This window comes from Salvelinus alpinus, chromosome 9 (genome assembly GCF_045679555.1).
Source record: "Salvelinus alpinus chromosome 9, SLU_Salpinus.1, whole genome shotgun sequence".
Classification (NCBI taxonomy): domain Eukaryota; kingdom Metazoa; phylum Chordata; class Actinopteri; order Salmoniformes; family Salmonidae; genus Salvelinus; species Salvelinus alpinus.
The window spans coordinates 46,696,971-46,719,389 of NC_092094.1; the positions used below are offsets into that span (position 1 = coordinate 46,696,971).

The 22,419-nt window shown below is 40.0% G+C and overlaps 1 protein-coding gene, 1 long non-coding RNA gene and 1 pseudogene across 2 annotated transcripts; 2 read left to right on the top strand and 1 right to left on the bottom strand.

Moving 5' to 3' along the window:
- The window catches only part of LOC139530958 (zinc finger protein 345-like), a 25,115-nt pseudogene extending 14,656 nt beyond the window's left edge, over nucleotides 1-10,459 (top strand).
- On the bottom strand, nucleotides 1,162-20,544 carry LOC139530227 (protein FAM200C-like). The gene is made up of 7 exons (XM_071326432.1): nucleotides 20,339-20,544; nucleotides 15,535-15,684; nucleotides 15,060-15,182; nucleotides 14,629-14,794; nucleotides 13,889-13,977; nucleotides 13,738-13,795; nucleotides 1,162-13,622 (listed from the first exon to the last, which is right to left on the bottom strand). The coding sequence occupies exons 1-7, from the start codon at nucleotides 20,390-20,392 to the stop codon at nucleotides 12,067-12,069; spliced, it is 2,196 nt and encodes a 731-aa protein (XP_071182533.1). The 5' UTR covers nucleotides 20,393-20,544; the 3' UTR covers nucleotides 1,162-12,066.
- On the top strand, nucleotides 18,106-21,239 carry LOC139530228 (uncharacterized). The gene is made up of 2 exons (XR_011665981.1): nucleotides 18,106-18,690; nucleotides 19,271-21,239. It is a non-coding gene; the product is annotated as an uncharacterized lncRNA (long non-coding RNA).
- The last annotated feature ends 1,180 nt before the right edge of the window (nucleotides 21,240-22,419 follow it).

A 22,419-nucleotide genomic window follows, 5' to 3' on the forward strand; every position in this document is an offset into this window, starting at 1 on the left:
TTACATGATTATTTTCCTGTGATAGGTCTAATTTTCAATAGCTCACTGTCCATATGAGCTACAGGTCAACAGACAAGTGTGGTGGGTTATTTGACCTCTCTTATCCAAGGTATACCTTTATTTTATTTTTTTATTCCTCACCTTTTGAGTTAAAAAAAATATTTCACATATTACAATTGTGGTTATTAATTCCTATACAGATCTAATTTTCAATAGTTTCTAGTCCAAATTACATATGCATAGAAAACCACTTGATATTAGGTCCCTGACCTCCCTCCTCCATAGTACAATGTTAGAAATGCCATTTCACTGATTTTACATTAATATTTTCTGTGATGGGTCTTATTTTCAATAGCTCACTGTCCATATGAGCTACACATCTACAGACACGTGTGGTGGGTTCCTTGTCCTCTCTTATAAAAGGTACACCTTTCATAAAACATTTTTTTGTCCGCTTTTGATTTTCTAAAAATATTTATCCTATTACAGCTGTGGTTATTAATTCACATACAGATCTAATTTTCAATCGCTTCTTCCAGTCCGAAGGACATATACATCTAAAACCATTTGATATTTTGTGACTGACCTCCCTTGTCAATAGTACACCCATTAGATTTGCCATTTTTTATTTCACTGGTTTTATATGAATATCAGTTCTATTAGGGTGTTTTCACATAGTCATCTTTAAAATAACTGCTCTCAGTCCTCTTTAAAGTGAACTCTGGGGTAAAAAAACAAACAAGCAAAAGAGCTCGGTTCTTTGTATTCACTGCCCTTGCCTTTGAATGAGGACTCAACTCTTTTGCCAATTCACCTATTTTGTGGTCCGAGTCCTCTTTGCATTCACATTGCTATGTTTAGAAAGAGAAGTAGTAATTATAAATCAGATTATCATTTTAACATTTAAATATTGGCAACAGAATAAATAGCATAAGAATACTGCAGATTAAATAATGCTGTAATGGCGAAGGTGCATAAAGATGGAATTCAGATATGACGTCTTTGTTTGAGCACTATCAAGACTTTTTAAACTACGGTCACATGAGAAAATGAAATGTCTCTCGAGTCAATAAGGATTCAACCCCTTTGTTATTGCAAGCCTAAATAAGTTCAGGAGTAAAAATTTGCTTGAGTTGTATGGACTCAACCTGTGTGCAATAATAGTTTTCAACGTTATTTTTTTTAATGACTACCTCATCTTTGTACCCCAAACATAACACAATTATCTGTAAGGTCCCTCAGTTCAACAGTGAATTTCAAACACATTAAACACCAAAGACCAGGGAGGTTTTCCAATGCTTTGCAAAGAAGGGTACCTATTGGTAGATGGAGGGGAAAAAATATATTTATATCCCTTTGAGCATGTTGAAGTTGTTAATTACATTTTGGATGGTGTATCAATACAGCCAGTCACTACAAAGGTACAGGCATCCTTCTTAATTCAGTTGCCGGAAAGGAAGGAAACTTCTCAGGAATTTAACCATGAGGCCAATGGTGACTTTAAAACATTTGAGTTTCATAGCTGTGATAGGAGAAAACTGAGTAGTATTGTAGTTACTCCACAATACTAACCTAAATGACAGAGTGAAAAGAAGGAAGCTTGTACAGAATAAAAATATACCAAAACATGCACCCTGTTTGCAGTTAGGCACTAAAGTAAAACTGCAAAAAATGTGTCAAAGAAATTAACTTCATGTCCTGAATACAAAGCGTTATGTTCGGGACAAATACAACACATCACTGAGTACCACTCTTCGTATTTTCAAGCATGGTGGTGGCTGCATCATGTTATGGGTATGCTTGTAATCATTAAGGATTGGGGAGTTCTTCAGGATAAGAATAAACTGAATGGAGCTAAGCACAGGAAAATCCTAGAGGAAAGCATGGTTCAGTCTGCTTTCCACCAGACACTGGGAGATGAATTCACCTTTCAGCAGGACATTAACCTAAAACACAAGGCCAAATCTGAGTTGCTTACCAAGACATGTGACTTACATCTGCTTGAAAATCTATGGCAAGACCTGAAATGGTTGTCTAGCAATGATCACCAACCAATTTGACAGAGCTTGAAGAATTTTGAAAATAATAAAAGGAACATTTTGCACAATCCAGGTGTTGAAAGTTCTTAGAGTCTTACCCAGAGAGACTCACAGCTGTAATTGCAGCCAAACATGATTCTAACATGTATTGACTCAGGGTTGAATGAATCCTTACATAATCAAGATATATTGGTGTCCAAAAATGTTTGCGCATGTCCATTTTTCCCCTATTGACATTCAAGTATTTTGTGTGATTTGTTGACAAAAAATGACCATTAAATCCATTTTAATTCTCCTTGTAACACAACAAAATGTGGGAAAAGTTAAGGGGTGTGAATACTTTCTGAAAACACTGTGTGAAAACACCCTTCTCCCAATGTGTTCTCCAATCTCGTAAAACATTTTCGAAAAAGTTTGTGTCATTAACCTCGCAAGGAGAGGGTGCTAGAGTATTGAAAACAGTAGTGACACCAATTTTGTAATAAATAAATAAATAAAAGATGACTTGTTAAACAATCTCTTTCTATGACCAGTTGTGTTAGTATAAAACAATATATTTTTTTAAATGCACACTTTTGTACAGTATTTTTTTGCTTATCTTTATTAAGGCTGCCAAATATTTTGGAGGTGACTTAAATATGTACAATTATTGGAAAGGATGTTGGATATAAAGCTATAGAAAAGTAGGTCTGTACGTTAATTAGTAACCAAAGCAGTAATATGAAAACTATTTTCAAGAGGACCAAGGGAGAAAAAAAGAGTACCTTTTGATAAGAGGTCAAGGAACCCAACACACTTGTCTGTAGATCTGTAGTTCATGGACAGTGAGCTATTGAAATTTAGTCATATCACAGTAAATATTCATGTAATATCAGTGGGGGGAAAAATAGATTTTCTAATCGTGTACTAGGGAGGAAGGCAACCTCAAAACATATTATATGTTATGAATTCTAGCTAGGTAGCTAACGTTTGTTAGCTAGGTGGCTAACGTTCGTTAGCTAGGTGGCTAATGTTAGGATTTAGGTTAAGGTTAGAGGAAGAGTTAGCTAACATGCAAAGTAGCTAAAAGGTTGCTAAAGTTGCCCATGGACGTGCAACTTTCGCTTTTGCCTTAAGTAACCGCTTGTCTTATGTAACAATACCAAATGTAACATATCATACAAATTTGAGTGTCCCGGATGTACATTTACTATGTTACGTCTAGTCTATGAGACCAGGCTGAGGAAGGAAGTCAGTGACCTAACATCAAGTGGTTTTATGCATATGTCATTTGGACTGGAAGCTATTGAAAATTAGATCTGTATGAATTAATAACCACAGCTGTAATGGGAAACATATTTGTAGAAAATCAAAAGGGAATACTTTTGAAAACAGTCATTTGCGTTGATAATAGAGGTCAGGGAACACACCACATCTGTAGATCAGTGTTTCCGTTAGCAGGCCTTTAAAAAAAAAAAAGAAAAGTCAATAAATAAAATTGGCACTGCTGGCCAATTGTCTGGGAGAAGAATAAAAATGTGAAATAATGCTTTTTAGCCTATTATTTTATGTAAATACATTTGATGTCATGCTTATCGGTCTGTGTTAATTTGCATAATTTCGTGGAATTAAATTGTTGCGTGCGATAAATAAGATGCATAACAAATATACACGCACCAATTTAATTCCACAAAATGTTGCAAATTAACCCATTAACAGCATAGAGATACAGAGCCTTTTAGCAGAAAATCTTTCAGACACCACTTTTAGAAGCCCAATCATTGCAAGCAACAATTCTAAATGCAATCGTGTTAAATATATTTTTGGGGCCACGATAAAAAATATATATATATATTTCTCAACTGGTAGTTGAAGTGCTCTTCCAAATCGCCATTCAAATGCAACGAAAGATGGGCTTTATCAGCGCGTCACACCACTTTGCAATGAGCTGAAGGCAGTATGCATTTTGAAAACATATAGCTACTTAATTGTTTGAGCAAACAGCTGGAGGCAGGGCTTTCTCCTATAGAGCTCCATTTTTATGCAATGGTCTGCCTATCCATGTGAGAGACGCAGACTTGGTCTCAACCTTTGTCTTTATTGAAGACTCATCTCTTCAGTGGGTCCTATGATTGAGTGTAGTCTGGCCCAGGGGTGCGAAGGTGAACGGAAAGGCGACGAACCTCCCTTGCTGTCTCTGCCTGGCCGGTTCCCCTCTCTCCACTGGGATTCTCTACCTCTGACCCTATTACAGGGGCTGAGTCACTGGCTTACTAGTGCTCTCCCATGCCCTCCCTAGGAGGGGTGCGTCACTTGAGTGGGTTGAGTCACTGACGTGATATTCCTGTCCGGGTTGGCGCCCCCTCAGGTTCGTGCCTTGGAGGAGATCTTCGTGGGCTATACTCGGCCTTGTCTAAGAGTAGTAAGTTGGTGGTTTGCGGATATCCCTCTAGTGGTGTGGGGGCTGTGCTTTGGCAAAGTGGGTGGGGTTATATCTGGCCTGGTTGGCCCTGTCCGGGGGGATCGTCGGATGGGGCCACAGTGTCTCCCGACCCCTCCTGTCTTAGCCTCCAGTATCTATGCTGCAATAGTTTGTCCCTCTAATTCTCTCCCTCCCCTCCCGGAGGACCTGAGCTGGTCATCTACGAACATTTGAACATCTTGGCCATGTACTATTATAATCTCCACCCAGCACAGCCAGAAGAGGATTGACCATCCCTCAGAGCCTGGTTCCTCTCTAGGTTTCGTCCTATGTTCCTGCCTTTCTAGGGAGTTTTCCTAGCTACCGTGCTTCTACATCTGTATTGCTTGCTGTTTGGGGTTTTAGGCTGGGTTTCTGTATAGCACTTTGTGACATCTGCTGATTGTAAAAAGGGATTTAGAAATACATTTGAGTGATTTGAAACCTGAACGTTTTACTACATATGAGGCCTTGCTTCAAAGTAGCCTAGGCAAAATCTGGCCATGTATGTGGAGGCAAATATTTTTTACAGGTTTCCATATGCCATTGAAACCAGTAGCCTATTTCTTTCATGTTCTATCGGTTTCCAGCTTTCTTTTATTGTCTGGTAGCCAAATTAATTTGGGATCTAGTTGTATGAATTTGGGATCCACCGTCCCACGACTGTCCCAGAGTCTGTTTGTGCTATTTCTTTCTTGACAAGCTGACCAATAGAATAGTGTAGACAGGAGTAGGCTAATTAAGCTATATAGGCTGGGTTTCTGTATAGCATAGTATCTGATACAGCCCAGTCCTCTACACTAAATGGGCTCAGCCATGCATTGGCACTGTTGTTTTTGCGAACAGTGATTGAGTTATATTATTATCCTAAATGTGTATGACTGTCCAATCTACTCAGCCTACTATTCCTATGCATAGGCTAGTGATTTTGCTGTTCGTTGTCTTGTTGGCTGAGGAAAAGTACACGTGGACAGTTATTCTAGCATCTTCAAAGTAAGCGGTAAGGACACATGTCATTGCGCCGTCGACTTTGATGTTATTTTAATATGAATTACCATCATCTAAATGTAATTTCTGGCATTCTGAGCACCGTGGGTGGACACCCTAATCAGGTTATGCACCAATGCATATGGATCCGGTACATTTCTCAAATGTCTGGTAAATTAAAACGCTGCCGGTCAAATGTCCGACGACACATTTTCATAGTGGAAACCTTGCTATAGATCTCTAGCCCACGTGGATTGGAAGCCATTAAAAATTATAATTAGGACCGGAAATGTATTTATAATCAGGGAACTTTAAAATGGGAATTCTAATGGGTGTATAATGGATTAGGGACATCAGTGACTGCTACAAGTGATTTTAGCTCTCTAGGTCATGCAAGTAGGCCTATTTATGTTTATTTTTACCCCCAAAAATGTTTTTAAATTAATTAACAAGATTACATTTTTAAATGTAATTATTGTGGGGTAAAAACAAAGTTGGTTTAAGCTCTCTAGATCATTAATTGTATTAAAAAAAAAAAAACTTTTGTCTGTAAACACCTGGTTCGGCTGATTGCACTTTTAAGACAGCCGTGAGTGCATAATATTCCCCCTATTGAAACCAATTTAGTCACTTTTTGAAAACAGAATGTAGATAAAAAGGCTGTACCTTGCTCTCTAGCATCATCTGATTCTTCTAGATATCACCCGAATCATCATAGGACCTTCTGTCGACTAGGTATTGATGTGTCAACTCCAAATATCAAACCAATATCCAAACTGAAAACAAAGGGTATTCAATTACTATTCTAATTCCTAATGCTATAGTTGCATGTCTAGTGGTGATTGTTGTTCAATTACCACTAGACATGGGGTTCAGGTGCTTGGCCCCAAAGGCAGACCAATTTTGTGTTTCCTCTCGGAGTCGGACCCAAAACAAGTCAAAAGATCCTGGGCTGTGGACTTCCCCTGATTTGCACAGCGGGCTTTTTGGAGCTGCATTAATAAAACAATGGTTAAACATAACTTATTATTTTCCTTCCCAAAATAAAGTGTTTGATTATTCAGAAGTTAACATTTCTGTTCTTCCCAAGTCCTGGTTAAAGCCATAGTCTCACTCCACATTTTGGGGGTGGGTGCTTATACTGTATTTTCCCCATTACATTTACAAGTGTGTAATTTAGACGCATGTGTAAATTGGACATGTTTTTTTCTTTTTTTATATCCCACTCCCCGAGACACCGGAGCGTGGGGTCACAGCCAGGGTTTGTCATGTCATTACTATGACTACTCCAAGGTTTTACAGAAACGCCTCTATCATTTCAGTGTTCGAGTTTTAGCTAATTAATAATTTCTTCTTCCCTTCAGACCGCCAACAGCTCAATGCCATTGAAGAGGAGGTTCCCCCCGAGCAGCAGCACTGTGAGCAGGAAAGGAGCCCCAGTCTGGGGAAAGATGACTCCAAGTCCACACAGATTAAAGAGGAACAGGTGGCACTCAGGACCAGCCAAAAGCTGGAATATAATACCACTTTTCCCTGTGTGAAAAGTGAGTATGATGAGTATCCAACTCAGTCCTCACATCTTAACAAAACCCAAAGTAAAGAATGCAAGAACAGAGACTCTTCAACTAAACAGATAAAAACAGAACCTCATGAGGACTCTTCAGAACCAAACAGTGACTCTCAGGCCCTCTCTTTAGTAAATCCAGGCTGTTCTGCATCTCAGAATGAAAACCGTGAAAGTGTTGACGCGAAGTGGAGTGGAGGACCTCTGGCGGCTTTAAAGATGCGCAAATCAAAGAGGACACGGACAGAAAAAGAACAAATCCCTGCTTGTTGTAAGGTGTGTGGAAGGTCTTGTCACTCCATGCGTACATTATTGACTCATTTGAAAAGTCCTAGAAAAGATGAGGAACATATTTGTGGTGTGTGTGGAAAAAGATGTCCATCACTAGAAAGTGTGAGGGATCACATACAAACTCACATGATGTCCCATTTGAAACCACCTAGTGAATGCCCTGCTGGTTCTAGTTGTAAGGTTTGTGGAAGGCCTTGTCACTCCTTTGGGGCTTTATTGAGACATTTGCGAAGACACAGAAAAGATAAGGAACACATTTGTGGTGTTTGTGGAAAAAGCTGTCAATCCCTAAAAGGTTTGATGGATCACATATTAGAAACTCACAGAACTAGGTTTTGTGAAGTTTGTGGTAAAAGTTTTGACTCTCCTACGGATCTGAAAAATCATATTAGGACCCACACAGGGGAGAAACCATTTCCCTGTAATGATTGTGGCAAATGTTTAACTTCGATTGGAATTTTGAATGTCCATATAAGGATGGTACACACAGGGGAGAAATCGCACCATTGCCATGAATGCAGAAAATGTTACACTCTGAGTGGAAATCTAAAAATACATGAGGCTTCATACTGGAGAGAAACCATATCATTGTAATGAATGTGGCAAAACATTTCGCCTTGGCACCTCTCGAGGGAGAAGCCTTATCGGTGCCAGGATTGTGGCAATTCATTCTCTCGAAGGGATCACCTGAAAAACCATAGCAGGATTCACACAGGGGAAAAACCTCACCGCTGTCCTGAATGTGCCAAATGCTTCCCTCAGAGAAGTAGTCTGCAGATGCATATGAGGATTCACACAGGGGAGAAATCCCATCAATGTCATTTTTGTAAGAAATGTTTCACCTATCGCCATCATCTTAGAGGGCATGTGAGAATTCACACCAATGACAAACCATTTCCCTGCCAGGAGTGTGGCCAATGTTTCAGTCAGAGTTCCAATTTGAATCGGCACATGAAGAGACACAGAGGGGAGAAACCACATCACTGCCATGTGTGTGGCAAATCTTTTTCCACTGGCTTTCAGTTGAATTCACATTTGAGAATACACACATGGGAGAAACCACATGTGTGTTCTACATGTCCAAAATGCTTCAGTGACAGAGGGGCATTAATTAGTCATCAGACTGCACACGGAGGAGAAACCATTCAAGTGTAGTTATTGTGATAAATGCTTCAGACATAAGCAGAACACATGAAGAGAAGGCACAAAAACATGACTGTGCCCTGTGTCGGGGAAGGGGATCAAACAGAAGATTGATAGGCCATTGATCTCCTCTTGAGTGGATAAGACATGACATGACCGAATGAATGCTTGAACTATGAGAACATTGCTGTCTAACTGGCCTGCTTCACCAGACACGCTACGTTTTCAGAGCGTGATACGCTCTTATTCGTGTAAATGAAACCAGGTGTAAGCATGCCGGCTTTGCGAGAGGAGTCCCTGCTCATTTGAGTTTGACACACATTTGAGCTGCAGAACTGTATCTGTAATTAACTTAGTTTGTTGTTGATAAGAGCTTTGTTTAGTAAGCATACGTTTATTTTTTGGGCCCATCGGAGGAGGGCAAAAGTAACTTTGTTTAACATTGTAGTTTTTAGAGCTTTTTTGTTAGATACGTGGTACTTTTACACACAATGGTTTGATTATACACATTACATATTGGATAGATAGTACTCAGACATCTATATAGTGTTTTCAGTATTAATTTACCAATCGTGAGCTGTATAATCCCACCTATCTCCGAAAACCATTCTCTTTTGATTTCCACGTGCCACATATTTTTTAACTGCCGGGATGTCTTACATTAATTTTTAACCTTTCTAATCGTATAGTATCCACCGATTTGTAAGTTAATGATGCTATTTTTTCCTATGAGTATTATATTGTTGGTTATGGTTTTCCAAATCACCCAACACTGCTATTTGTAGGGTTAATTTTAAATGAATGTTGTGATTTTTGGGGGGGGGACAATTCCAGAATAAATTATATAATGATTCTGTTACTTCGTAAAAAAATATGCAGAGCTGAGATTGTTGTTTTGCCTTGCAAAAGTATACCCCTTGGATTTCTCCATTTTTTATTTTTTTTACAGTGGGATTAAAATGTATTTAATTATAATTTTCTTTCAACAATCTACTCAATGTCAAAGTGGAAGAAAAAGTATATATTTTTTAAGATTAATACAAATTAGCTAAGTATTCAGCCCCTTTGTTTAGAGAAGCCTAAATTAGTTCAGGAGTAAAATTTGGCTTAACAAATCACATAAGTTCCATGGACTCACTGAGTCCAGGGGTGTGTGCTTCCTTTCCTGTACTCCTTGCTCACCCATGACTACGTGACCTCCCACGACTCCAACACCATCATCACGTTTTCTGACGACACGACGATGGTAGGCCTGATCACCGACTGCAATGAATCAGCCTATAGGGAGGTGGTCAGATACTTAGCAGTGTGGTGCCAGGACAACAACCTTCCCTTCAATGTCAGTAAGACCAAGGAACTGATCTTGGACTATAGGAGAAAGGGGAGAGCATGCCACCATCCACATCGACGGGACTGTTGTGGAGTGGGTCGTGAGCTTCAAGTTCCTTGGCGTCCACATCACTAAGGACTGACAATGGTCCACACACACCTGCACAGTTGTGAAGAGGGCACGGCACCACCTCTTCACCCTCAGGAATCTGAAAAGATTTGGTATGGGCCCCTCGGATCCTCAAAGTTCTACAGCTGCACTATTGAGAGCTGACTGGCTACATCACCTCTTGGTATGGCAAATGCACCGCAGAGCGCTACAGAGGGTGGTGCGGACAGCCCAGTACATCACTGGGGTTGAGCTCCGTGGCAACCAGGACCTCTATATCAGGTGGTGTCAGAGGAAGGCCCAAAAAATGTCCAAAGACTCCAGCCACCCAAGCCATAGACTGTTCACTCTGCTACCGTCCAGCAAATGGTACCAGAACATCGGCTCTCGCACCAAAAGGCTCTGAGACAGCTTCTACCTCCAACCCATAAGACCGCTAAATAGCCAGACTGCTAAGTAGTCAATTTAATGGTACCCAAACTATATATACACACTCACAATACATTGACACTCCCATACACTACACACACAAACATAGAATACCAACACAACAAAAATATACACACGCACACTTTTACACATCATTTGCTGCTGCTACTCTGTTCTTTGTTTTACTCGTATTATTATGATTATTATTATCTATCCTGATGCCTAGTCTCTTTACCCTGCCGTCATGTACATACAGTGCATTCGGAAAGTATTCAGACCCCTTGACTTTTTACACATTTTGTTACATTACAGCCTTATTCTAAAATGTATAAAATAAATAAAAATGTATCAAATCTACACACAATACCCCATAATGACAAAGCGAAAACAAGTTTTTAAAATTTTTGCAAATGAAAAAAAGAGTTTAAAATAAATAAACCTTATTTACATAAGTATTCAGACCCTTTGCTATGAGACTTGACAATGAGCTCCGGTGCATCCTGTTTCCATTGATCATCCTTGAGATGTTGATTAGAGTTGGAGTCCAACTGTGGTAAATACAATTGATTGTACATGATTTGGAAAGGCACACACCTGTCTATATAAGGTCTCACAGTTGACAGTGCATGTCAGAGCAAAAACCAAGACATGAGGTCAAAGGAATTGTCCGTAGAGCTCCGAGACAGGATTGTGTCGAGGTACAGATCTGGGGATGGGTACCAAAAAATGTCTGCAGCATTTAATGTCCCAAAAAACACAGTGGTCTCCATCATTCTTAAAGAGAAGAAGAATCACCAAGACTCTTCCTAGAGCTGGCCGCCCGGCAAAACTGAGCAATCGGGGGAGAAGGGCCTTGGTCAGGGAGGTGACCAAGAACCCGATGGTCACTCTGACAGAGCTCCAGTGTTCCTCTATGGAGATGGGAGAAGCTTCCAGGAGGACAACCATCTCTGCAGCACTCCACCAATCAGGCCTTTATGGTAGAGTGGCCAGACGGAAGCCACTCCTCAGTAAAAGGCACATGACAGCCCGCTTGGAGTTTGTCAAAAGGCACAAGATTCTCTAGTCTGATGAAATCAAGACTGAGCTCTTTGTCCTGAATGCCAAGCATCACGTCTGGAGGAAACCTGGCACCATCTGTACTTTGAAGCGTGGTGGTGGCAGCATCATGCTGTGGGGATGTTTTTCAGTGGCAGGGACTGGGAGACTAGTCAGGATCGAGGGAAAGCTGAACGGAGCAAAGTAGAGAGATCCTTGATGAAAACCTGCTCCAGAGCGCTCAGACTGGGGTGAAGGTTCACCTTCCAACAGGACAACGACCCTAAGCACACAGCCAAGACACAACGCAGGAGTGGATTCGGGATAAGTCTCAATGTCCTTGAGTGGCACAGCCAGAGCCCGGACTTCTCTGAAAATAGCTGTGCAGCAACGCTCCCCATCCAACCTGAAAGCGCTTGAGAGGATCTGCAGAGAAGAATGGGAGAAACTCCCCAAATACAGGTGTGCCAAGCTTGTAGCGCAGTGGTTCTTAACCTTGTTGGAGGTACTGAACCCCACCAGTTTCATATGCGCATTCACCGAACCCTTCTTAATTGGAAAAATAAAATATGATTTTTTCAAATTCAAAACATAGGTATATGAACCGTGCATCAACATCAACACCGCGTGTTCAAAGAACTAAATCATCAAAACATGATTTTCACACAAAAACAAAATAATGAATATTTACTGCAAATCAGTGTGACTTCTGCTGTTGCCTTTCAGAGACCAGTTCAGAAATGCGTGGCTTCACCTTGGCAAGTGCCACTCTCATGTCATTTTCGCAACAAAGTCTGTTCCTTTTCTTCATTTTTATGTCCAGCATCCTCGAAAAGGATTGCTCGCAAAGATATGTTGTAACAAACGGTATGAAAATCTCCAGAGCTTTCATAGCAATAACAGGGTACGTTTCCATTTGTTGACACCAAAACGTTGAAAGCGTTGTTGTTCTGAAGAGTTGCTGTTGAACCTGGCTCTGCTGAATTTCAATGATTTCATCGAGGTATTCATCATTGACATCTGTTGTCTCAACACTAAACGTGAACGGCTGTCTCATCCATCCTGGATATGACTCTCTTGTAGGGAAGTATCCGTCGAGAGACTTTGCAAGCTCATCTAAGTGCGTGGCAATTGCTTGCTTCAGTTCCGCGGGTACAGAAATGTCTCCGATTCCAGATACATCTTCGATCTTACTTACACAGTCGTCCAGCAGGGGAAAGTTTGCGAAGTTATCGTTCTCTGTTCGTCGTTTCCATAACGGTAGCTTTTTTTGAAAAGCCTTCAGGTTTTCCTCCGCTTCGATGATGTTGACTCCACCGCCCTGCATCTTTTGATTGAGATGATTGAGAGCTGCGAAGATATCAGCCATGTACGCTAAAATGAGAATGAACTCAGAATTTTTGAAGCAATCTGCATGACAATGTTGGTGCTCTTGCAAAAACAGGGCTAATTCCACACGCACGGCAAAAACACGATTTAGCACCTGTCCCCGGGATAACCACCGAACGTTAGAATGGTACAGAAGTACCTCGAATTCAGAGCCCATTTCTTTACACAGCTCACTGAAGATGCGGTGCCTCAGAGCACTAGTTCGCACATAGTTCATGCATTCCACTACAATTTTTAGTACTTCTGCCAGTTTTGGAGGCAAGGTTTTTGTTGCCAACGCATGCCTGTGCAGAATACAATGCGTAACAATGATGTGTGGTGCATCGGCTTTCACTAGCGCACCAAAACCAGACTTTCTTCCCAGCATGACTGGAGCTCCGTCCGAACAAACTGCAGAAACCATATCCCACGAAAGATTGTTGTCTTTAAAAAAGTCATCCACAAGTTTCTTCACATCGGCTGCCTTAGTTGTTGTTGTAAGAGGCTTACAAAATAAAAAATCTTCCTTTATCACGTCGTCTTTCACATAGCGCACGAATACAGCAAGCTGGCTTAGATTGGAAACGTCTGTGGTCTCGTCGAGTTGAAGGCTGAATTTTGCCGGGCTTGAAATCAGATCTGCAACTACTTGAGCCAAGATGTCTTTGCTCATGTCCTCTATTCTGTCGCTGATGGTGTCATTTGAAAGAGGAATTTGGGATAACTTAACTTCAGCCTCTTTTCCCAGCATGATATTCGCCATCTTCAACACAGCTGGTTTTATGAGTGTTTCACCAATGGTGTGTGGTTTGCCCTGCTTTGCGATCAGGTAAGCAACTTCGTACGATGCTGTGAGGATCGGTTTGTTGATGGGTACACTAGAATCTAGGGGAAGTGAGAAAGAGTTATTACACTGTGCTTAGTAAAGTATCCCAAAGTTAAACTTTTTAACATGAATTTCGGACATGAGCTTGTGACAAAAAGTATGACAATGACATACCCTCTTCATCCTCGTCCTCCTCATCTTCAACTTCACCATCAATGCCAAGGTCTTCCTCCTGGAGAGAAGGGACAGAGCATGTCAGAATCAACAATATGCCCCCTGTTGATCTTTAAAACTATTGAGTCAAACAAACCAAAAAGGGGTTTACCTCCTCATCGCCGCTGACCTCATCTTCCTCCTCTCCTTCTACTCCTTCATCCTCCTCATCAAAGTCTTCCTCCTCTCCCTCCTCATCTTCTAAAAACAAAATAAATACATCACATTTTGATTCAGAGCAATTGAATAATATATCTGAGCAAACCAAAAACCTTTCAATATAGAAATTCAAACAATACGTTAGAACCATTTAGATATAATACGTTGGAAGGTTGTGCAGGACTATGGTAGACGAAGGAATCAATCTCTCTTTTCAGAGTGTTAAAGAGTATTTATCTGGTCAATGTCAGTGTATTATGTCTGTTAGCAAAAGTGTGTTATGTGAAAATGTGATCATATTATAAATTGTATTTTTATGTTTAAGGACTCTTGGTAGATTAGTCCAACTGAGGACTAAAAGATCCTAATAAATATCTAATCACATCCATTGTCTGTTATCACATGCCGATAAACCGTACAAATACACAATAAAATTCCCTTGCATGACAAAACACCCACGATATACTAATATGGATTGTAATATATAATATGCCATTTAGCAGATGCTTTTATTCAAAGCGACTTAGTCACGCGAGCATACATTTTATGTATGGGTGATCCCGGGAATCAAACCTACTATCCTGACTTTGCAAGCGTCATGGGCTAACAACTGAGCTACAGAAGACCCCCATTCAACTCACATCTGCACATTCCTCATATTCCCTCAAAACACACAAAAAAATGGATGCCCACCGTCATCGTCCACACCGTCCGAGTCGGATGCCGCTCGGTCCTCCACATCGTACTCGTCCAGGTAGGTAAGCTGAGGGAGCAGCTTGAACACACTCTCCCTGTAGTCGTTCAGGTTGGTCACCTCACAGTTGAACAGTTCCAGAGACTTCAGGCTGTCCAGCTTTTTCTGTGGGACCAAATGGGTGTAGGGTAATTAGGGTGTGAAAAAACACTGGCCGAATAAATCTAATTTGATTTTAGAGCACACCTTTTGCCCATATAGGCTAGCAAACAAATTTTGACTAGAGCCACATAGGGAAACAAATCAGAAATTAGTATAAAACAAATCTGTCTGCCAACTATACAAGGTATAGTGTCATTTGAGGCATAGCCTGAGACAATGAGATGGTGTCGCACTGTATTGTGCTCTACCGGGAGTTTGGTGTACCTACCAAAGGTTCCAACGTACTGATGTCTTTCAGTTTGTTCCCGCTTAGATTTAGATGTTTGAGGTTGGGGAGTTTCTCTGCTAGCACGTCAAGGCCACCAGAGATTCTATTGTCACTGAGTTCCAACTGCAACATAATGTGAAGACATATCAGTCACCTCTGTCAACAACAAAAAAACTCCCAAGCAAGTAACAGTCTTTCAGAAAACAATGACTATGCCCTAAATGGAACCCTATTCCTTACATAACAGTGCACTACTTTTGACAAGGGCCCTCAATAGTGCACTATATATGGAATAGGTTGCCATTAGGAATGCATACAATGGCTCTTTCTATACCCCCCAGGCAGAATTTACGGGTTTTTATTTATTTAAAGGAGTCAACAAAAAACGTTTTTCTGTCTGGACAATTGCTCCTTTATGATCTAGTCAGGTCATTACAATACTGTAACTAAGTAACTTGTGTAAAAAAAACATTACCTTTTTGAGTTTCCCAAGTTTGGGAAGGTTGGAGACTGAGATTAGGCCAACGTTTAGCAAACTGAGGAATTCCAGATTGACGAATTCTGCTGTGAGACCTTCAATTTTCCCTTCATTTGATCTGCAATTATCCAGGACAAATTCTCGTACCTATAAAAATTTGTAAAATTGTAATTCAAAGAAAAGCATATGTATGCATTGTTTACAGATGCACTACAAACACTAAAACTGAGAATGCACACATATTATAAAAGCGTTATTTTACGCATATATGCAAAAATGGTGTGGGAAAATCTGCTAATGGTTACATGTTGACAACAACATTTGCGGCATTAATACAACAACAAAAACTACGATTGAATCTAAACTTCATGATTGTAAAAGGTCAATACACAAAATATGGATCTCAATGACAGGAGTGGTTGTTATTCTGACATTTTCCTGATTTATGTATGAATACTTGCAACCTTTCAATTCCTCACAACAAAATCTCATTGTTTAAAAAGTTTACGTGAGGGACAGTCGTTACGCAACCAAAACTCGATAAAAGGGTTGAAGAAAGTTAACGCTGAACGTCAAATATCATGGTTTGCACATTGGCAAAGTGAAACATTGATAAGGCTGTCGAGTGGAGTCATCAATAAAGGTATTTGGTTGCATGATGTTTTATGTCGAGACACCGCGGTTGTTTCTTTAACTTCTTTGGGCTGCAGGGGCAGTATTGAGTAACTTGGATGAAAGGTGCCCATTTCAAACGGCCTCGTACTCCATTCTTGCTCGTACAATATGCATATTATTATTACTATTGGATAGAAAACACTCGCAAGTTTCTAAAACCGTTTGAATTATATCTGTGAGTAAAACAGAACTCATTTTGCAGCAAACTTCCTGTCAGAAAGTGAAAAATCTCAAATCGAGGCTCTGTTCCAGGGCCTACCTAATCTTTTGCTTGAAATCTATTAGTATACATGCACTTCATACGCCTTCCACTAGATGTCAATAGGCTGTGAGAGGTGAAATGGGGTCTCTAGCTCTTTCTATGGGAAAAAGACAGCGCTTGGAATGACAGGACCCCAATTTCCTTTGTTCAGGAAGACGCGGAAAGGACTTCCGGATTGGCTTCTGAAAAGCTGTTGTTATAGAACGCTAATAGCTCCGGCTTTGATTTTATTTGATAAATGTGACAATATCATCGTAAAGTATGTTTTTTCAATATAGTTTAATCAGATTATTGAAATTTTTTCGGGAGTTTTGGCGTGTTCCGTTCTCTGAGTTTGTTGACGATGGAGAGCTTCGCGCCACTTGGCAAGTTTTGCTTGCTAAATCGAGAGGGAAAAAGGCCGTTCTAAAACCAAACAACGATTGTTCTGGACGAAGGACCCCTTGTACAACATTCTGATGGAAGATCATCAAAAGTAGGACCCATTTATGATGTTATTTCATATATCTGTCGAACATGTGTACTATTAGTTTGCGCCCAGATTTTGGGCGCTCTCTCGCCATAACGTAAGCTGCATGTCGTAATGAAGTTATTTTTAGAATTCTAACACGGCGATTGCATTAAGAACTAAGCTATCTTTAATTTGCTGTCCAACATGTATTTTTTAGTAAAGTTTCTGAATAGTTATTTGGTCAGAATAGGTGAGTGTCAGAAACATATACGGAGATTCTGGAAAATAATTGCTACATGGTCACATTGTATAACCATGGATTTCAGCTCTAAATATGCACATTTTAAAACAAACCATATATGTATTGTGTAATATGATGTTATAGGACTGTCATCTGATGGAGTTTGAGAAGGTTAGTGAAAATTTTTATATATTTTGATGGTTTATTCGATATCGCTAACGTGCCTAACGAATCAATGCTGTTGTGTGGTTGGCTATTGTAGTAAGCTAATATAATGCTATATTGTGTTTTCGCTGTAAAACACTTAAAGAATCGGAAATATTGGCTGGATTCACAAGATGTTTGTCTTTAATTTGCTGTACACCATGTATTTTTCATAAATGTTTTATGATGAGTATTTAGGTATTTCAATTTGGTCTCTGTAATTGTTCTAGCTGCTTCGGTGCTATTTCCGATTGTAGCTGCAATGTAAAACTATGATTTATACCTCAAATATGCACATTTTTCGAACAAAACATAGATTTATTGTATAACTTGTTATAAGACTGTCATCTGATGAAGTTGTTTCTTGGTTAGTTTGGTTGGTTCTTGGTTAGTTAGGTTGGTTTTGTGCAAGCTACCTGTGCTGTCAAAAATGTCTGTGCTTTTTTGTATTTGGTGGTGAGCTAACATAAATATACGTGGTGTTTTCGCTGTAAAACATTTTAAAAATCGGACATGTTTGCTGGATTCACAAGATGTGTATCTTTCATTTGCTGTATTGGACTTGTTAATGTGTGAAAGTTAAATATTTCTAAAAAATATCTTTTGAATTTCGCGCCCTGCACTTGGACGGGCTGTTGTCATAAGTGTACCGACACCGGGCTGCAGCCATAACAGGTTTTAAACCAGCTGCCACGAGGAAGAACCGCACAATACAGTTCTACCTTCACTTGCCCGCTGTTCAGTCACTAATGACACATGCAATGCTTTTTGTTATCAAGCTCGCTACAGGCTAGCCATTACCCTTTTAAGCGCTGCTGTGCAGTTGAGGACCTGCAAGAGAAGCCTGACTGCCCGCCATTACCTACCCTACAGCAATGGAAAGGATTGCGAATATACCCTGTAAAGATGCACGTTTTAATTTTAAAATCAAATTTATTGGGGAAATGGATCGCCTAGTCGTCGAGCGAACGACCAATATGACAGTTTGTTACATTATATCACCGTTTCGCTAACAACGTCGAAGGAAATATTCAGAACGGAAATTAGTCAAACAAAGATGGAGCCTCATTTCGCCAGAGCTTCAAAGACGGCAGAATGACAACATGGCGATTCCTGAGATACAGTATGCAGAGTTCTCTAAACTCTCCGGAGATGGATGACTGTTTACATGCAGTAATTACGTAAAATCATCCCTTAAAATTAACTTTCAATGTAGAATACTTTTATCAATGTTTGCATGAAAATCAGAGAGCGTCAACGTCGAGTTTTAGCAACCCACGCACCGAACGCAGTTTCCTCTGTCTCGTGTCATTCAGGCAGGTGTGAACGCTGCGTGTAACACATCCGGTGTCAGGATAAATAAAAAGCAAGGTTTGCTAACTTTCTTTAATTATGTTTAATTACCGCAAACAATGAATGGCAAATGCAATTTTCGTATATACGGGTTCACTGTTTCACCGCGCAGGATGAACAGAGAACTGGCAAGGAGTACGTAAACAGCTGTTCTTATACCGTGATGACGTTTCAACGCGTCTGTTAGCCTATCACAGTAGAGGCTGGGCTTGGTTTAGACTTTGCCCCCCTTTGCTGGCCCCTTGGCGCGTTCCTTTGTCCACATCTGGTTGCTGGGTAGATTAGCTCCGTCTTGGGTCTGTCGATTCTACACTAAAACAGTTCCTAATATGGTATTGTCCAGTATTCTAACCTCCTGGTTGGTCTAGAGAGATGCACCCTTCCCCTCTCCAGACTGTCCACAACTTTTATGGCCTGTGTTGGTCAGTCCTTAAACCTACACACCCACACCCCTCTGTATAGTTTGTGTATGTGTGTAACAAAACAATATTCCTCTTCAACCAATATGCTAACAGGCTATTATGCTTAAACATAAATCCTAACACAGGCTATTGCACGAGCCGACGACCAACACGTTATTCGGGGATTGTCGGTAGCCTAAGCATTAGACATTTTAAATTATTAACATACAAAATACCGAATCTGAACGTGGAGGTTTGCCAGTTTCAATAAGTATTTGGTTTGCTTTCGTGGTAGTTGTGGGGAATATGGCGGGAACCAAACATTCGCTGGCCGCTGCGAATTAGCAACATTGTAACAAATCAGCTTTAATTTGCGGGAAATTATTTAGTTTATGAATCTCAAATCGAACAATAATATTTGACGGAATGTTAGGGTAGGCATGCAACGTTAGATCATCGGCGACATTGTAGCTGGCTAATTCCCTCAACTTCAGTTGATTCTTAGCAAGTAATATAAACGTTACATTCCTAGCTTGCGAAAAGGGGATGTAAAAGTAGCCTACAAGACGTGCATAAGTCGTGAGAACAAACGTTAATGACTAATTTTGTTTGCTAGCTATCTAATGTGTCCCTACCCAATTCGTGGAAAATGTCGAAAAGAAGCCACCCGTGATCTCATAAATGATATCACAAAAGTAGGGGCATGGGGTATAAACTTAATTTTTGATTATTGTTGTGGATTTAAGTGCATTGTAATAAAGGGCGCCCCATTTTAGAATTTATGCTAGCAACAAACATGGCTACCAAGGTCTATATAAAATAAACCACTCCGTCAATGTCTAACGCATCGTGGAAAAACACGTCTCCAACAACACAGATGTAGAAGTTAACAAATAATTGAGACAACGTTGTTGCATTCGAACCGTGTGTGTGCAACATCTACCCAGTGACTGTGAAACTTAACACTGCAATAATGCCAGAAAGCAAAAATAATCGCCTTTCGAAAGTAACGATTGAATATTGTCTTGTTCCCCCTCACGCCCCAACGGGGACAGTGTAATGTAGTTTGTTACAGTTAAGTATTTTCTGCTCTATTAATAAATGAGAAACATTAAGCCCATGTGGTCACCATTAGCTACACAGGTCACTTGGAAAGCAAAAAAGTAGCAAGCTAGCCAGAAAACTAAAGGTTTGGTTTAAAAGTCACAACTTACATCAGATGGGGTTCTGTTTCTTAGTTCCAAGTGGATCCTCTTTTTCATGTCCATCTCGCCCTACGAAAGTTGAACTTTTCTCTTGTGTGTCGGTGTAATTTATATTCAGTCCAAAGGCAGAGAGATGCCCTAATGGAGGAAGAATATGGGACTGTATAATGAACTGAGCCAAAAGCCAAGTTACCCGCGGAGAGGAGAAACCATGGAGGGAAACGGGACTAAAACAAAATATATTCTCAATAGCGTCATCTCTGGTCAGAAACGCTCACTGCCGTTAAACAGGCATTGCAGTCACAAAACATGACGCTGCCATGAAACAACTGGGGTGCGATTTATTTCTGGGGGGAAAAGTGATGTATTATGTACAATTCTAAGTTCAAACAAATGTTTTTTGTCAGTCTTTTTATTTGATTATTTTTATAAAAATAACCAGTTTGTAACATTCTGTAATTCGGAGATTATTTTAAACATATTTAATAAATCAATTGATTACATAATCAGAAATCATTGCAATGATTTCTAAAGAAAAAACAAATGAAATCAGAACTATTATTTACTTACTACAGCAGAGATGTTTGAGCTCCCCTCCTCGCAGCCTTGACCCCACTCTTCGAGGGTGTCTCGGGGGGATTTGGGATATGCAAAAAGTACATTTCCATTTCACACGTGTATAATACACACTGGTACATGTGTGAAACAGGACAAACCCAAGCAACCACCTAATTATTGTATTATTTAAAAGGCCTTATTTTGAAATTAATTAATAGGATACCTGTTGACAAGGCAGCTGCAAATTAATTTCATAGCATTCTTTGTTTATCAGTACATTTCAACGTAACCTAAACACATGACATTGTTGTCCTAATGTACATATGCTCAATAAACATTACACCCTATTTAATGTGTGTACACTTATTTCATTTACCAATAATCAGCATCTCAAGCAATATGAAGATGCCCGACAATCTCATACAATTTGCCCTTTTATTAGAACCGGTAGGTAGAGTGCGTTTATTTGGTTTACAGTGAAGGGAGCATTGTATATGCACACCGTGATGGGGTACTTCTCCCTTACGCTTCCTGCATAGAGACGCAAGATCCCTGAAGCAGAAGAACACACCAGTGTGCCTCCCGCTACCACCAAAGAGCACCTTCCATTACAGGCCCTACTGTACTATGCTGTATATTTCAACCATGTTTTGAACATGGTAATCGGTAATAGAAAGTATTTACCAGGAGAGGGCACTGCAATGTCTTTGTAAAACCTCCTCAAACTCATGAGGTTATCATGCATTATGGGTGTGTGTGGGTGACTTCTCTCCTCTCTAACTGTATCTGCTTATCTAATCCATTGCTTAGAAATATGTGCAAGCCTTTAAAGGGGCAATCAGCAGTGGAAACAATAACAGAGTGTTTTTTCGCTGCCCCTGTTTTAGTAAACGGCTGAGGGAGAAATGTAACCACTCTCAATTCATAGACAGAGGTATGGATGCAAGGACTGACCAGCCATGAAATCAAAATTATAATTTTAAACATGTTTTGAGGCTACTTAGTTTACGAACATTGGAGTAAAAAAAGGTTATATTTTGGGTTCTGATGGGGTAGGATAGTTGAACTAAGCTCATGAGGCATTTATAAATTATATTCTTCAAGAATCAATGGGTACATATCATTAATTTATACATCCAAAAAATGGATGTAGCAAGTGCAGATTGCCCCTTAAAGAGACAGAAGGAGGTACATTATCGTGAACCGGCTGAGTATAATATCTATGGAATTGTTAGTGTGTTAGTTGCTTTGATTTTGACAGCAGGATCCCAGCAAACTGATTTTCCTCAACATGCATTTTTCAAGGTAGTTTTGTGTATGTGTGTGTGTCCTCATTTGTTGCACATTGAGTAACTTTTTTGGTTGATCTACTATTGCTTTGCATGTTGTTCTGCATAAGTGTCATTGTCAAACTCCCCTCCAAAGCTGAAGATGAAAATAGAGGAGGTGTCACATATCTGGTAGTCCATATATTATTTGTAGGGCAGTACTCTTTGTGGCCTTGCATTGGGAGTTGCTAGTCTCACAGAATG

Bases quoted from the DNA above. Each gene is read 5' to 3' on its own strand.
- LOC139530227 (XM_071326432.1), bottom strand. From the start codon at position 20,392: ATGGACATGAAAAAGAGGATCCACTTGGAACTAAGAAACAGAACCCCA. The intron at 13,978-14,628 runs GTGGGCATCCAT...TTTTGTTTTTAG, and splicing joins GGACGGTGTGGACGATGACG to AAGATGAGGAGGGAGAGGAG. The intron at 13,623-13,737 runs GTATGTCATTGT...CACTTCCCCTAG, and splicing joins GGAGGACGAGGATGAAGAGG to ATTCTAGTGTACCCATCAAC.